At 39.7% G+C, this 15,603-nt stretch overlaps 1 protein-coding gene across 1 annotated transcript in view; it reads right to left on the bottom strand.

The window, feature by feature from the left end:
• SLC39A12 (solute carrier family 39 member 12) overlaps nucleotides 1-12,567 on the bottom strand; it is a 42,150-nt gene extending 29,583 nt beyond the window's left edge. The window contains exons 1-4 of the mRNA XM_060783351.2: nucleotides 12,406-12,567; nucleotides 8,795-9,156; nucleotides 6,804-7,061; nucleotides 3,861-4,068 (exon numbers count right to left, since the gene is read on the bottom strand). Of these exons, the coding sequence (XP_060639334.2) occupies nucleotides 3,861-4,068; nucleotides 6,804-7,061; nucleotides 8,795-9,073 (745 nt within the window). The 5' untranslated portion in view covers nucleotides 9,074-9,156; nucleotides 12,406-12,567. The remainder of the gene's footprint in view (nucleotides 1-3,860; nucleotides 4,069-6,803; nucleotides 7,062-8,794; nucleotides 9,157-12,405) is intronic.
• Between the last annotated feature and the right edge of the window lie 3,036 nt (nucleotides 12,568-15,603).

Below are 15,603 nucleotides of genomic sequence, written 5' to 3'. Positions count from 1 at the left end.
ATCTTTCCTGATGTTGTCCCTGTGGGGATTGACACTTGGGACTGCCTTCTGCAATCCCAGGGGTCAATTCCAATTGCCATCCCAGTTCCTCGAGCTCTAAGAGCCCAAAGGAGCAGGATGGCTCCTCCACTCTCCCTTCCTAGTCCCCCATTTCCTCTCTAAACCTACCAGAGGGACCTGACTCATCCTCAGGGCCCTCGGAGAAAGCTCCCCTCCACTTCCCAAAGCTGCCAACATTCTGATGTGCTGGTAGCTTTTTCTGAGGGGCATGAGGATGTAGCCAGGGGAAATAGGGGGCTGGGGATTGGCTAGCACCCCCCCCCCATTTTTCCATTTGGATTTGCCTAGAAGGGCCCTAAGGGATATGTACCTACTCACTTCCCTCCTATATTCTTCAAAAGTTTGGCATAATAACATAGGACTTCATCACATGGTTGGCTGCAAGTGTCCTCGGAGCCCAATGCTGCCCATCCTATGATGCAGGCTCACTTCTGGTGGGGCGCTGCCGATAATCTGGGGTGCAAGTGTCCTACGTTGGGAACCATGGGACCAGCACAGAGGTAAAACTCATGGCGCTGAGATTGCCCCCCACCACCACAGAGGCTGGCGAATTGCCCTGCAAGACCTCATTAATGTGATGAGGTCCATAATGTCCCAGTGCAGTTAGGCAAAGTCAGGGCCCTTCCACACAGCCTTATGTCCCATAATATCAAGGTAAAAAATCCCACATTATCTGAGTGGATTCAGATAACCCAGTTCAAAGCAGATATCGTGTGATGTTTTGCCTTGATATTCTGGGATATAGGGCTGTGTGGAAAGGCCTTTGTATTTCTAGGTGCAAAGATTACTGCAGATGCAGACTGTGGCCAGGAAATCAGAAGATGCTTACTTCTTGGAAGGAGAGCAATGTCCAGTCTCGATAAAATAGTAAAGAGTAGAGACATCAGACTAGTAACAAAGATCCGCCTAGTCAAAGCCATGGTATTCCCTGTAGTAACCTACGGATGTGAGAGCTGGACCTTAGGGAAGGCTGAGCGAAGGAAGATAGATGCTTTTGAACTGTGGTGTTGGAGGAAAGTTCTGAGAGTGCCTTGGACTGCAAGAAGATCCAACCAGTCCATCCTCCAGGAAATAAAGCCCGATTGCTCATTGGAGGGAAGGATACTAGAGACAAAGTTGAAGTACTTTGGCCACATCATGAGGAGACAGCAAAGCCTAGAGAAGACAATTATGCTGGGGAAAGTGGAAGGCAAAAGAAAGAGGGGCCGACCAAGGGCAAGATGGATGGATGGCATCCTTAAAGTGACTGCACTGACCTTGAAGGAGCTGGGGGTGGTGGCGGCCGACAGGGAGCTCTGGCATGGACTGGTCCATGAGGTCACGAAGAGTCGGAGATGACTGAACGAATGAATGATGAATGATGATGGAAAGGCCTTCAGTTGCTTGTTCTTCCAATAGGCTTTTTGGCTAGCACATTTAGTTTTAAAAGATCAAATCCAAATTTACACCGTGATTGAAATTGCGTAACTTAGCCTTCACAATAGTAGGGATAATCTGCTCATCTACGAAAACTGCTGGTTTATCTTATATACCGTCTTATGTGTTTATTTATTCAAATGGCAGTTTAGCCACTTAGGATTTTGCCAAGTAAAATATTTGTATTACATGTAGTTTGTTAACTAAAATCAAACAAGAGTGCATCTGGCAAAAGGAACCACCTACATCCCATATGTATCATGAGTCATCATAATGACCTTAACAAGGGAAACAAGAGAAAGAAAAATCAGTTCTCCAATTCTATTCTTTGAGGAAAGACCAAGCAATAAATAATATTCTGGCTTAGTACAATACTTAGTGGTTTTCCCAACTATATCTGTAATCCATTTCTTAGAAATATTAGGAAATAAGCTTGAAACTATATCTATCGTGTATACCAGGAGTTCTCAGACTTTTTGAGCTGCAGAGCCCTTTCTGAAGCAAAAGTTTTGAAGCAAAAGAAATGTTTATATATTATACGATATATTATATGTAATGTACATAATAAACTTTTTGACATGTTGCATTATAAAATTTGACAGACGGGCCAGGAAAATGGCAGATGGATAGAGAGTTTTTGTGTGAACTAAATGGAAAAACCATGGACAAATTCCTATGCACACTGCACATATCTCATTTGTAGTGGGGGGGGGGGGGGGGAGGGGGGAAGGAAAGAAAGAACAATACAATATCTAAAACGAAAAATAATATGAACTTAATGGTATTTCAGTGGAAGATCCCAGGGACCATCCAGTCCAACCCCCTTCAACAGATAGCCACACAGCCTTTGTAATGACAACAACAACAATAGAAAAGTCATCCAGTTCAACTCCCTTCTGCCATGCAGGAAAAGCACAAAGCACCCCCAGAGCAGTGGGAAGGAAATAGGGTTTTGGAACTAAGGAAGGTAAGGAGGAAGTATCTTGGTAGCGAGGAAGGCAAGGGAAAGAGGCTTTTGGTGATAAGGGAGATGGGGAAAAGGGCTTTTGGTGGCAGGAGAGGAGGTGGAGCAGGGAAGAGGAGGGAAAGCTTGGAAGGGGAGAAGGAAGAGGGAGGAGGAAAGTGCGGAGCCCCTCAGTATGCTTCGCAGAGCATACTCTGTGAAGGGCTCTGTGGAGCATACTTTAAGAACCACTGGTGTATGCATTACTCATATTTGCTCAGTGACTGATTCACAATCAAATTCTCTTCTGCCTTGTTTTTTGTTTGTTGCCACTACAGGAAAAATGCTGCTGTGGTTTTCTTTGTGGTGAGATGTTCACTTACACTTCTCTATAGTTTGGGGTTCATTTGCTGTAGGCCTAAAATAAGAATATGACGCTTGTTACAAAAATCCACTTATGGGACTTGGTGGGAAATTGCCATAATGTAGTGAGGATGATGTAAATTATATGAATCTGTCAATATTCTCAGTCAGGAGGTATATGAATATACAGAGGAAGTGTCCAATAAGTTTGAGCTCCCATACGTCCCCCAATATCACGGGAAATGTTTTGGGTGCAATGTAGATGAAAATTGGGAACTTTTCATGGTTTTGTATTTAGTGAACATGGAGTTTCTTCGCACCTAAGAAATTTAATTGTTTATTTTCAATTTTTATATTTATATGTATATGTCTTGTTGTAGGTTTTTTCGGGCTATATGGCCATGTTCTAGAGGCATTTCTCCTGACATTTCGCCTGCATCTATGGCAAGCATCCTCAGAGGTAGTGAGGTCTGTCGGAACTAGGAAAAAGGGGTTTATATATCTGTGAAATGACCACAATATGTATATGTATTTGGCTTGTTTTTAAGTTCTGTTGCATTGTGTCATGTCATTGTTGGTCACCTTGAGCCCCTATGGGGAGAAAGACAGAATAAAAATAAAGTAAGTGCATTCCTGCGAATAAATGAGAGGAAAATACAATTCCACTTCCCATTTATATTTATTTTGTAATCTAAAGGATAAATGGGAGACTTCATCAAAAATAGAAATGAACATGGGAAGACCCATTACATTGCTCTCTGAGCTCCATATGTGCTATGGGATAATTCTATAGAACACTTTATGATTGGCATGCTATTAACCAGGCATGGGCAAACTTCCGCCCTCCAGGTGTTTTGGACTTCAACTCCCACAATTCCTAACAGCCTACCACCTGTTAGGAATTGTGGGAGTTGAAGTCCAAAACACCTGGGGGGCTGAAGTTTGTCCATGCCTGCTATTAACGATGCAAACATAACTGCAAGTTGTGTCTGTATAATATATTCTGTATTTTTTTTGTCATTGTGGACCAACCTCCCTCTTGTATTTCCTCCATTTTAAGATAACATTTGGAAATTACCTGTTACATGGAGCTCATTGGTGCTGTTCAGAGAACTGAAAACATATTCCATAAAGAATTCTGGTGGGGGCAGATATTTTCTACTCAGGCAGATCCCTCTCAGTGCAAATGTAAGAATTGCAGCAGCCAGGCGAGGAACTACTTTTTCATCGGTTACATTACTGTGCAGTATTCCAACTTCTTTTTCTAGAACACTTACATGAAGACACTGAAAATAGAAAAATGGATTAAAAGATCATAATGTTATAGTATAAATGATGAGACTGGAAAGATAGTAGGAACATTTTCTTTTGAAAGTGAGGCTTAAGTCTGTCAACAAAGCATTTTTTTTAAAAAAAAAGGTTCAAGTTAGTCTTGAACATATAGTTTGAAGGTGCTTTTCAGCTGGCCAACATTATTGTAAGCAGAACCTGGAATACAGTACTTATTTTTGGACTATGATGTCCAGAATTTTTCAGCCAGCATGGACACAATAAAATTGACTGGAGGATTCTGGGAGTTGCTGTGGACCCCTCCCCCAAAATTTCAGAGTTCTGACTGGAAACCAAGGGTCTAGATGTCTCTTTAGTTAGTAGCTGGACCCTAACACTAGGTTTCCTTCTCACTGGTTTGGGATCACAAGAACACCCCCTTCTCCGAGGGGCTCAAAACTTGGGAAGTGTCATATATAGAGATAAAGTCTTTTGGAAAGTTCTGACCTAAGCTATTAGTGTTTATAAATCATAATCTAGCTCTCTGTACAGAGAGGAGCAGAACAAAACAGCACTGCTCTATCAACTGGCTCTAGACTATATTTTTCTAGAATTTCTGCCTCTTCCTTGATCTCCAGTTTTATATTATTACAGTATATTATTTCATTGGTACATCGATAGAATGTGAAGGAAATATAAGTAAAGCAATGGATTAGCCTTTACAGGAATCCAGGTTTTATTCCTGGCTCTTTCACATGCTTTCACACAATTAGCTCAAAAAGGATCATATTATAGTCTAGACGGAGCATAGATTTCTTGTTTCCTGTAGTCTGTTTGTGAGTGAAAAAATCTTGGGGGGAAATTGCTTTTTCTTTTTAACAACCAAAGCGTACACCAATACCATATCTATGTTAAAGAGGCCAAATTGATTGTGAGATTCCTCTTGGCTGAAGAGAGGTTCACAAAACCTTTTAATATACAAGCATATACAATCTCAACAAGTAACTAGACACAATTTTTTAAAAATGAGGCATGTCGTGCCATTTGAAAATATGAACCAGCCAAGCTCTGGAAGCCTCTTGCTACTTTGCACACCTGAGGTGCATCTACACTGTAGAATTAATGTGTTGTTTTTTTTGGTGCCAATTGAAGACTTGAATTGCATATTTCCATTGCACAAATGGTTTAGCAACCAATGCACTAAGCTTCTTATGACCACCTTTACCCCCACTACACAGTACTTCCAGAGTGCACCTAGTACGTGAAATGAGTAGGCTAACCAGGGAAATCTGTTAAACTGAATGGGTTAAAAACTTAGATGGCTGTTCTTATCCACAATAAATACATATACTGGCAATGGAGCCTGTGGATTTTGCACTAATTGAGCTTTCACTTGATCATCAGAAACAGTATTGTTCATATAAAGTTCAAGATTTAACGATCTTGTCTTTGCTCCTGTTCCATGGTTTCTTTGGCAGGGCTTGAATTAGATGAACCAGTGGTAGACACCTCCGTTTCCACAGTTTTCTAGTTTTCACCAGCAATCCAGGTGTGCATGTTATGCGGTCTTCATTGGTACCTGCTGTTGCAATGCTTCTCAACCTTCTGCCTTCTTGGTTTTCAATATTTGGCTTTTTCTTTTTTGCCATGAACTTAAAAATGTTCAGTTGCTTTGATAGACATTTAGGCATATTCTGGAGTTAGGTGGATGAAAGGAAACACAAATAGCAACTAACAGGGCTTTAAGTCTCAGAACAGCAACTTAAACTAGAAGACAATTGCACAGTAAGACAGCTGGAGTGACCCACAGCTGCTTTCATGCCTGCTTTTTATACTCCAGTGGGAGGAGCAAGAAGGCGGACATAAAAGAGCTCTGAAAGGGAGAGCAAAGAGTAGTGACGTGACTACTTTCAGGTGTTTTTTAAATAATATTTCAAAGGCAATTAAAGATAATTACATGGAGTAAAACAAATGAAACTAAATAATAAAATATATAATTGTGTTCAAATTTTATGAAAAAACATTGATTAGAATCAGAAATATAGCATATGTATCTCTTATACATATATTTTCACTTTAAATTGGGACATCTAAAAATCAAGATCTATGACCTACACATATTATCACATTTTTAAAAACTACATAAAATACCTTTAATCTGGCACCTAGGTATTCAAAAATACTTGATGGTTTAGGAAGAAGAATACACTTCTAAAGCAAGCACAAATTATCAAGTTTTTCTTAAGGAATTTAACTTGGGGAGTCTGATCCTGATGGTGGTTTTGGTGGAGTATGTCGTTTTCACATCGAAAATATTGTGAAATTTAGTTACTTCCACTATGTCAGCTATTGAAGCTATTGCAATGTAAATTAGTGAAAAGGCAGATAAATTATCAACATTTGGTTAAGAATTGCTTGCAGTTCTGAAGGAACTCTAATTCTTGCTTCTGATAGACTTAGCATAGAGATTTGATTACCAGTTAAAAATAATGAGTAAACCAAGTAAATCACCCCACCGGTTACGGACTTGAGTGGCTCATCACATCCTCCAAAGCCTTCAGGTTTGGGTTGGATCAGGAGTAATGAGTCATGATCTTGACATGTGTCAAAATATTCATAAAAGTAGTGATAATAACAAAACCCGCACATCCACTCAAGCTTTTATCTATTTAAATTGTGTTTAAAATTTTGATGGAAAAATACTAATGGCAATTGTTGGCTCAAACCTCATTTTTTTCTTTTCTTTTCTTACCTGATTTTTAGATATATTGAAATGTTTCCTTACTGCCTCTAGAGCATTACTGGTTTCATTCTCAAGGAAATAACAGAGCATGCTGTTTAGGAAAAAACTGTAATCTCTATTTCTCAGACTGTGCATTGATGGACAGGCTTCCCTTTGGTGGATGATGTAATATAGAAGAATTAGGGAAATTTTCTGGAATACATCTTCAGTAAGATAATCTCTTAAGCTGCCTCCTGCAATTAATATCAGAGCATCTGATTCAAGGCACTGTAAATAAAACAAACACAAAAATTAAACAAAAAATCAAGCAAGACTCAACACAGACCTCTGATGAGTACCAAAACAGGTACAAATTAGTCAGCATGAGTTAGAGGAAGGCCATTTGTCTCGTGTAGTTTAGCAAAAGTCTTGTAGGAGATAATAATAAAAATCCTAGTCCTACTGGTTCATAAAGGTTAGGATGTCATGTAGGTTCCTCTTTGTCAGCAGGGCAGATTTCACCTTCCTCGAGGTAGCTTTTTTATCTACAGAAAGCTCTGTGGGATACATGTCCATGGCCAGTTGCATTCAGCAGAAGGCTCCAAAACATGATCTGAGAGTAGAAAAAAGGAGTGGCTTTGGATTCTCAGATCTCCATGTTTTGCTGCTTGGTACAAGTGACGATAGACATGTGTCTCACTTCTGTAATACCCCAGGACTGCATTTTACTGGGAAGCGACCTTGTGTTCCATGTTGATGGGAAAGACAAAATAAGATGGGGGTGGGAATAGGTAGAATATCTAAGAAAAACACAAGTTTTTTGTTTGTTCGGAAGTTAGCTTCTACAAGGGCTCTGGCTGCAACAGTGACTTTATGGTGGATCTGCCCTAAGAGCAAGAGGCTGGATTTTATATCAAGGATCAGGTGCCAAGTCTCCACATAGTTACTGTTACTGTACTACTCTGGAACAGTTTTTCCTCTATTCATTTGGAAGCAAGGTGTGTTTATTCTATGGGTCTTCAAATTGGCTCTAAGTTAGTGAAAACCTATCATTGGGTTTTCTCAGCGGGGTTTATTAAAGGTTTGCTGTCTGTTAGGATAAACAGTAGGGCTTTCCTAAATTCACCCAATGATTTTTCATGGCTAAACAGTGATTCAAACTCTGGTCTTTCAGAGTTCCATGCCACATTGGGTCTTTGGTTATGCAGTTAGCCCTCCGTAACTGCTGAAAAAATTACAGATACAAATCCTAAGAGTGCATCTCTCTAGGAATCACTAGGTCTGCCAGTGCAACTAGGTCCACCAGTGGAAGCTGGTCATAAAGTTAAACTGGAGTACTTACAGAGACCATACTAATCAAATCCATGAAAAATGAAATCCTCAACAGTTAAACCAGCAAATGCAGGGGGCTCACTATAGATATATCTTTTTTTAAAAAATGAATTATCCTATAACCTTATAAATATAGGAGAACTTAAAGGTAGCAATGCTAGTCTTTTGCCTCACTTTGCTTAATAGTAAAGATGCGCTAGCCTTATGCTATTATGAGACAAGAATATATGAACATATTATTCCTTTAATGCAAATCACCTGCCCATTACCAGAATCATGGATTTTGCTTATTACCAGCAGTTTGAGGCTAGCAGGAAATGACAAATAAGTCTAAGATAATATTGGTTGCAATTAGAGCACTGTAAAATAAAACTAGTGGAACCAATTTTAGCTTCACTGGCAGTTTCTGTAAATGCTATTGTTAAAGCAGAACACACAGTTTAGAAGTTTTGTTGTATTGAAAACAAAAAAAATTAAAACTTTCAAAGTTGGAAAAACTAAAATGATAACAAAATGTGTAAGTATGTTTGAAGGCTATTGTGTTTCTCTTGAAAAGGATGAATATGCTGTTTGAATAAACATACAAATAATAAACTCGTCATTGGCTGGGAGACCAAATGCAGAGAGAGGAGAGTTTCACTCCTATGTTATACATACAATGTTCTGTTCATTAGTTCTGACTCACTAACCAGATTACAGTCCTCTTCCTTCTCATAATTCCTTTGCGGACAAACAGTTTTCTCCAACAACATCCTGATCATTTCTCTTGATTGGTTTTGATGGTTTTTGGAGTAGTTGTTTGCTGAAATAATACGTAAAGCATCCTTCAGATAGCTTTGGTGGGAGGCATTGCTGTTATCCACCTTCAGGTTTCTGTCAGTTCTCTGCTGTGTGCTTGCAGGATGCAGGCAAAATAAAAACGTCAATGAGACAATCAAAAGAACTAGATGTGCAGTCAGGAAAGACATTTCCTCCTCTTGTATGCTGTAGCAGCTTTGGGTGTTGATTCCTGTGGATTCGTGGTTTGTAGTTTGCAGCTTAAACTTGAAACCTGAAGAATTTATATAGCAAAGGGTACAGGGGAAAACCCCTTAATTACAGTAACTGCAATATGTTTGGAAGGATTTATTAATTGGTTGGCTAAGCTGATTTGCAATGACAAGCTATTTCTGAACAATGGGGCGCCTGTAGAGAATTTACAGCAGGAAAAGCAGCAGGGAACTAAGTTGACTGTAGGCAGAAAAGGGCTGACTCAGAGACAGATGATTCGTAATAATAATAATAATAATAATAATAATAATAATAACAATAATCATCATCATCATATCTTTCCAGTTAATATTTTCATTCTCATTAATAAATTTAATAATAATAGGTTTCTGTAATATGTTTAGGGGAAGGTTAATGATTTCTTTTTAGCTGCATACTGTGAACACTAGAAAAATTCAATGAAGACTGCTTATTACCGGTGGAGTTAACATGCTTACAAACCAGTTTCCAACATTCAGTAAGGAGAATTTATGAGCTACTGAACCAAGGAAGCCATACACAGATTCTACTCTAGTATTGGAACATCTAGGGAAGGGCTGTCAACCTTCCTCCTTCTAGGTCAGTGGTTTTCAACTTTCCTAATACCACGACCCCTTAATACAGTTCCTCATGTTATGGTGACCCCCAAACTTTAAATTATTTCTGTTGCTACTGTTATGAATCGTAATGTAAATATCTGATATGCTAAATATATTTTCATTCACTGGACCAAATTTGGCACAAATACCCAATATGCCCAAAATTCAATACTAGTGGAGTTGGGGGGGGGGGGCGCGATGACAACTGATTTTGTCATTTGGGAGTTGTAGTTGCTGGGCATTCTGAACCCCACTAATGATGGAATCCAACCAAGCTTGGCACACAGAATGCTCATGACCAACAGAAAATGCTGGAAAGGTTTGGTGTGCCGTCGCGCCTGGGGCTATAGAGAAAGAGGCATGGACGTGACTGCTTTCCCCAGGGGATTGCTTTCTTGCCCTCCTTTAGGGAAACTGGAACTCCCAAGGACCAGAACACAACAGTTAACTCAAAATGATGTTTATTGTTAACAGTTCTCTTTCTTTGACACAAACTTTATGTTTCAACTGGGAAAAGATACTTTATAAACTCTAAGTCCAGGGTCCCAGGAGTAACAAGCTGAGAAGCTTTTCCTGTTCCCTCTCTCTCAATGGCTATGGATGCCGGAGCAAACCACAACCCCAGTTCAGTGGCCTAAGCTGAAGGACAAGACCTTCCTATGGTGCCACAGAACCGGTGTGAAGGCGCCTGAGATCTTCACAATTCTATTCAGGGTGGTCTGAACATAAAGAATAAGACTCAGGGAAAATAAACCTAAGAACTGATAGTAAAAAATGCCTTGACCAGGGGCTTTTGGGCCAAGCTTTTGGACACGTCCATCCAATGAGTCTTTTACTGAGGTAAAAAAGGTGAGGGAGAAACCTTCCCTTTCTCCCTTGGAAGGGGCGGAGCCTAAACAACTGAACTGGGGAAACAAACCAATTGGTGAACAACAACAATAAATTGACAGCTATAGTAACCAATGAAATTTAACTATACATGTACAAGGTAGACAGAAATAAAATGGCAGTTTAAAAATCCTGCAACTAACAGTTCCAAATAAATGAGGCGCCACACGCGCCGTCACATTTGGTGTGCATTGACCTTGAGTTTTTGGAGTTTTCGTTCACCTACATCCAGAGAGCACTATGGAATCAAACAATGATGGATCAAGACCAAACTTGGCTTGAATTCTCAATATGTCCAAATGGGAGCACTGGTGGGGTTTGGGGAAAAGACAAAAGACCTTGACATTTGGGAGTTGTAGTTGCTGAGATTTATAGTTCACCTACAATCAAAGAACATTCTGAACTTCACCAATGATAGAATTGGGCCAAACTTCCCACACAGAGCCCCCATGACCAACTGAAAATACTGTGCTTTCTGATGGTCTTTGGTGACCCCTCTGACACCCCCTCATGACCCCCCCCCAGGGGTCCTGATCCCCAGATTGAGAAACGCTGTCCTAGCTTATTAATAAATGGCTGCTTCCATCATAGTGCAGATGGGAACTGTTGTTCAGCAAGTTCTGGAGAGCCATGGATTCCCTCACTTTGATCCTTGGGCAGACACATGATGACACTGTAGGATGCTGAGATGATGCAATGGAGTTGCCAATTTCAAACTACCAGTAGGTTTTCAGAATGCTGCATTGTGGAAGGAAGAGAAGTAAGAAAACTGGGGGAAACAGTTCTATCCCTGCTTTTTTCTATTGATTTTTGTGTTTGAAAATACATAGGGATCATCTTGTACAATTGAAAATACCACAACATTCTGCTGCATGTGTAGAAAATGACAATCTTTGCAGCTATTGCAGTTTAAATGTCCCCCCTCTCTCACAAAATTGCAAAGTTCAAGAAATTACTAGAAATAACATTTTCCCATCCCTTTCTTTACTTTGGTCCAAAAAAGCTTTAGAGGAGTGGGGATGGGACAGCTTTTTTCAGCAATACACAATGATTTGTCATAAGAGGATATTTGGGGAAAATGGAAAATGCCTCAACAACTTAAATGGCAAGTGAAGCTGTTAATATTACTACTAACGTTGTCATGCCATTGCATATCTGCAGGATCATTTTTCTGCTGGTCTGTTTCTGTTTGTTTTGATATTCATTTTATACTATATGTAATAATTTTATTGCCTTGCTGAAAGTAACACCATGCAAAGATATCATCCTGCCCCCCCCCCCCGTAAACTTAATGTCAAAGTTAACTGATGACAATTCAAACAATACAACATACACCAAATTTATTTGAGGATGCTACAGAAGACATTATTACCGAACCTGCCCTCTATCCCATTACAGTATCGCTGCCAGATGAAAATGCAAACTACCGTACTTATTTTGGTTAGGAGGTGTCACCTATTTTACATTAAAAAATCTTAGAAATCAGCATCTGTACAGCATCCATGTCTGGTATCCAGTTCACGCATCAGACCTGCAAACAAATGTAGGTTTTCTTGCTTAATAAAGCTAAGCTAAGAGGCTGTGGGGAAAAAAACCAAGGTAATGAAAGTCTGCCAAAGCAGCACTTGGCCTACAATCAAATGAAATGTTAACACTGTGTGGAGCCTGTGATGGTTTAAAAAATGCTTTGAAATACTTTGAAAGTAAGCCCAATGTTAAGAAAGAAGTTAGCAATAGGAAGAAGGATTAGAAGGAAACCTCACTTTTGCATTCTTTCCTCTTACCTTCTGTGAAGGGGGAGGGGGAGGATTGTATACCTTTGACTCTCCAGTCTTTTGAATCCCACAGAGTGTTTTGCTGCCGGGAAGTCCAATGTTTTTAAAATTCCTTGATGGTGCTTCACAAGCTGGAGGATTAGTTTATTTCTGCTTCGAAAAGTTTCTGGTTGCTATGGGGAAGGCTGCACTTTAAGGTAACAATGGAGGTGGATTGACATTTGTACCAAGCTCTTCCTGGCAAGTTTTAGAAATCACATTACAAAACATGTGCAGTTAACTATTTTAAGTGTATATGTTATGCTAATATCTCTTAATCAAGCAAAAGCTGATACTTTTAATGCAGAAATGAACAAAAAAGTTGATAAAATCAACAGATTTGAAACTACTGTGTCTCTCCTATGTTGCAAATTGTTTTCTCTTGTTTACAACTGAAAAAAAATGTTTGAAACTATTTTCTGTTACTTTGTGGAAGTAGATTCCCCACCCACATTTTAAGGAAGGAAACTTTAGAGAGGAAGGGTACTCTCTATATAGTTGGTGCTCCCTATCCATAGATTCTGTATGCATGGATTCAATTATCTTCTGTTCGAAAATACTAAACAAAATACCCTTAAAAGCAAACCTTGTTTTTGCCGTTTTATTTGGGGATCACAATTTAACCATGCCATTGTATATAATGAGACTTGGGCATAGATTTTGGTATCCATGGAAGATCTTGTTTCCAAACCTTAGCTGATAGTATACTAAGGGCCCACAGTATTAGATCTTCTCAAATCTCCTTAATCAGAGAAGATTGTGTGTTCGTGTGTTATGTTCACTGGCCAAGAGGTCATACTATCAATTTTGGTTTCAATTGATTAGCGCACCACCTAACGTTAACCATCAGCTTTGCTAATATAAAGTTTTGGGGCTTGTATTGTGGTAAGTGGCTTGGGGCAGGGTATGCCATCTTGTTGTTTGCCTCAGGTAGTTTTGCTCACCCTGAGACTAAATAAAAATAAAGGAAAATAGATAATTTTCCAGTATGGTTTTGAAATTGTTTAATTTCCAGTGGACCTAATATGAAAGTTGATTATATTTATAGGTTTGTGATGAAGGCTCTGAATTAGTGGAGATGTGAATTCACTGCAGATTTTTGTTTTAAAGGAACTTCTCAAGGTACCAAACACTATCTATCCCATCAGGCCCGTAGCCAGGATTCCGTTTCGGGGGGGGGGGGGGGCTAAAAAAATTTCAGGGGGGGGGTTGGGGGGGGCTGAGTTTCGGGGGGGGTGAGTCTGAGTGAAAGAGGGTCTAGCCTAGCAAACCTTTAGTATCATTACCCCAATACTCCCATACATATGGGATATATTGAGAATGGTGATCAAATCATGATATTAATAAACATAACAGTTTAAATAATGCACCAGTAAGGCCTTTTCACGAACCACCATGAGAATTTCGGGGGGGGGGGGGGCTGAAGCCCCCCGAGCCCCCCCCCCCCCCCCGGCTACATGCCTGTATCCCATGATAGTTTTCCTCCTCAGGTTGCTGACCTAAAAACTTCTATTTGGGATCCTATCATGCACTTAGCCCCCACAATCCATTCACTGGGTTTAGCAACTGACTATAAAACTGAACAGCCAAATCTGTTTTCTGCTGAACTTGTGATAGTAATTGCTGAACCCTGTAACTCCTTTTATAACAGGCTTCTAGATAGAGATGTAAACTGATATAAGAAGGAAGATTTATTTCAGAAGAAAAGATTCAAACTTCAAGCAGCATGTAAGTTGACCCTGTGTTTATTTCAGTATCACTCTACTATCTATTTAAAAGTTTTCCCCTTAAGCCCTTACTCAACTCCTTACATGGTCTTCCTATTCACCTCTTTATATGATCCCATCAGTTCCCACTAAATCTCTGTTTTGATCTCTCTGCCTCCAGTTTGTGAACAGCCAAGCCTCTCCTTCTATATGTTCTCTCTTTGCCCCCATTTCCCTCAGCATTCTAAGAATCATGATTATTCAGCTCCACTCAGGTCACACAGGCAAATTTGTTAAGCATATACACAAACTCAAAATGAAGTCATCACCCCACAGACATAAAAGCCACCAGACTGCATTTATAGTTTTTTTTAAGACAACTAGTGCTCCTTCACACAAGGTTTTCTGTAAATGTAAATATACTTATGACCCCAAGGACTCAGTAAACTTGCAGGAGGCACGGGTACTATTGTTTTCAAGTGGATGCAATAGCTTGATAAGGTAGCCGGCAGTAGGAAAAGGGGAAAACCACATTCCAGATGGATACACTCAATCAAGGAAGCCATGGCCAAGTCTGCAAGACCTGAACAAGGCCATTAAGGATAGGGTGGCTTGAAGGTTTCTCATTCATAGAATCACCGTAAGTTAAAGTTGACAACAATGGCTGTAAACTTAAACACTTCTGATTGGTACAACTACACGACTACATGACATTTTGCCAGATTTTCAACTATCTTTAAGTATCTGATGGTTTGTTATGTAGAAGATGGATTCAAATTATATGAAGAAGTTCCACCTAAATATTAGGAAGAATGTCCTTACTGCCAACTCTCCATCTTTGGAGGCCTCTAAACATAGATTGGAGAGGCATCTTTTACGAGTGCTTTAGTTGTATGTTGTGGATGGTGAGGGGTTGGAGTGGAGTAGATGGTTCATGTAGCTCTTTCAAACTGTAACTAGTTCCTCAAGGGATAGTTTCTCAGGGAGCTTAAATAAACAGGACGCTTGGTTGTTATAATCCTTGACATCTGTACTCCGCTCAGGGCCCATATAAGTATAAATACAAATAAATAGAATAAGAAAAACATAGATGAAGCATTCCAAAGCAAGTCATGTCTTTCCAGAGTGGCTCCTTTTTTGCCACTTTTAGTAACTGAACAATATGAGAATATTAACAAGATTTGTCAAACTCTGTCCTTGGCTAGCAACAGAAAGCCTTCTTTGTGTACTGCCTGCTCAGCAAAAGAGCTTAGCTTTATTTAGAGGGTGGCGTGGGAGATGATATTTTAATGATGCCTCCCTTGGTAATGTGCAGATTTCCAATAGAGACTCACAATTGCTGTTGCTGATCCAGTGAATAACTTCTTTGGATGAACTTAGTAAATGAGCTTTGAGCCTTCTTAGTAAGCACAGCTAATATGAAGAACAAAGAAATGAACCTGCACACTTCAGATATCCCCTA

The sequence above is a fragment of the Anolis sagrei genome, chromosome 6 (genome assembly GCF_037176765.1).
Source record: "Anolis sagrei isolate rAnoSag1 chromosome 6, rAnoSag1.mat, whole genome shotgun sequence".
NCBI classification, from domain to species: Eukaryota; Metazoa; Chordata; class Lepidosauria; order Squamata; family Dactyloidae; genus Anolis; species Anolis sagrei.
The sequence above is the reverse complement of the archived record's forward strand: the minus strand, read 5'-3'. Positions and strand labels throughout refer to the sequence as shown.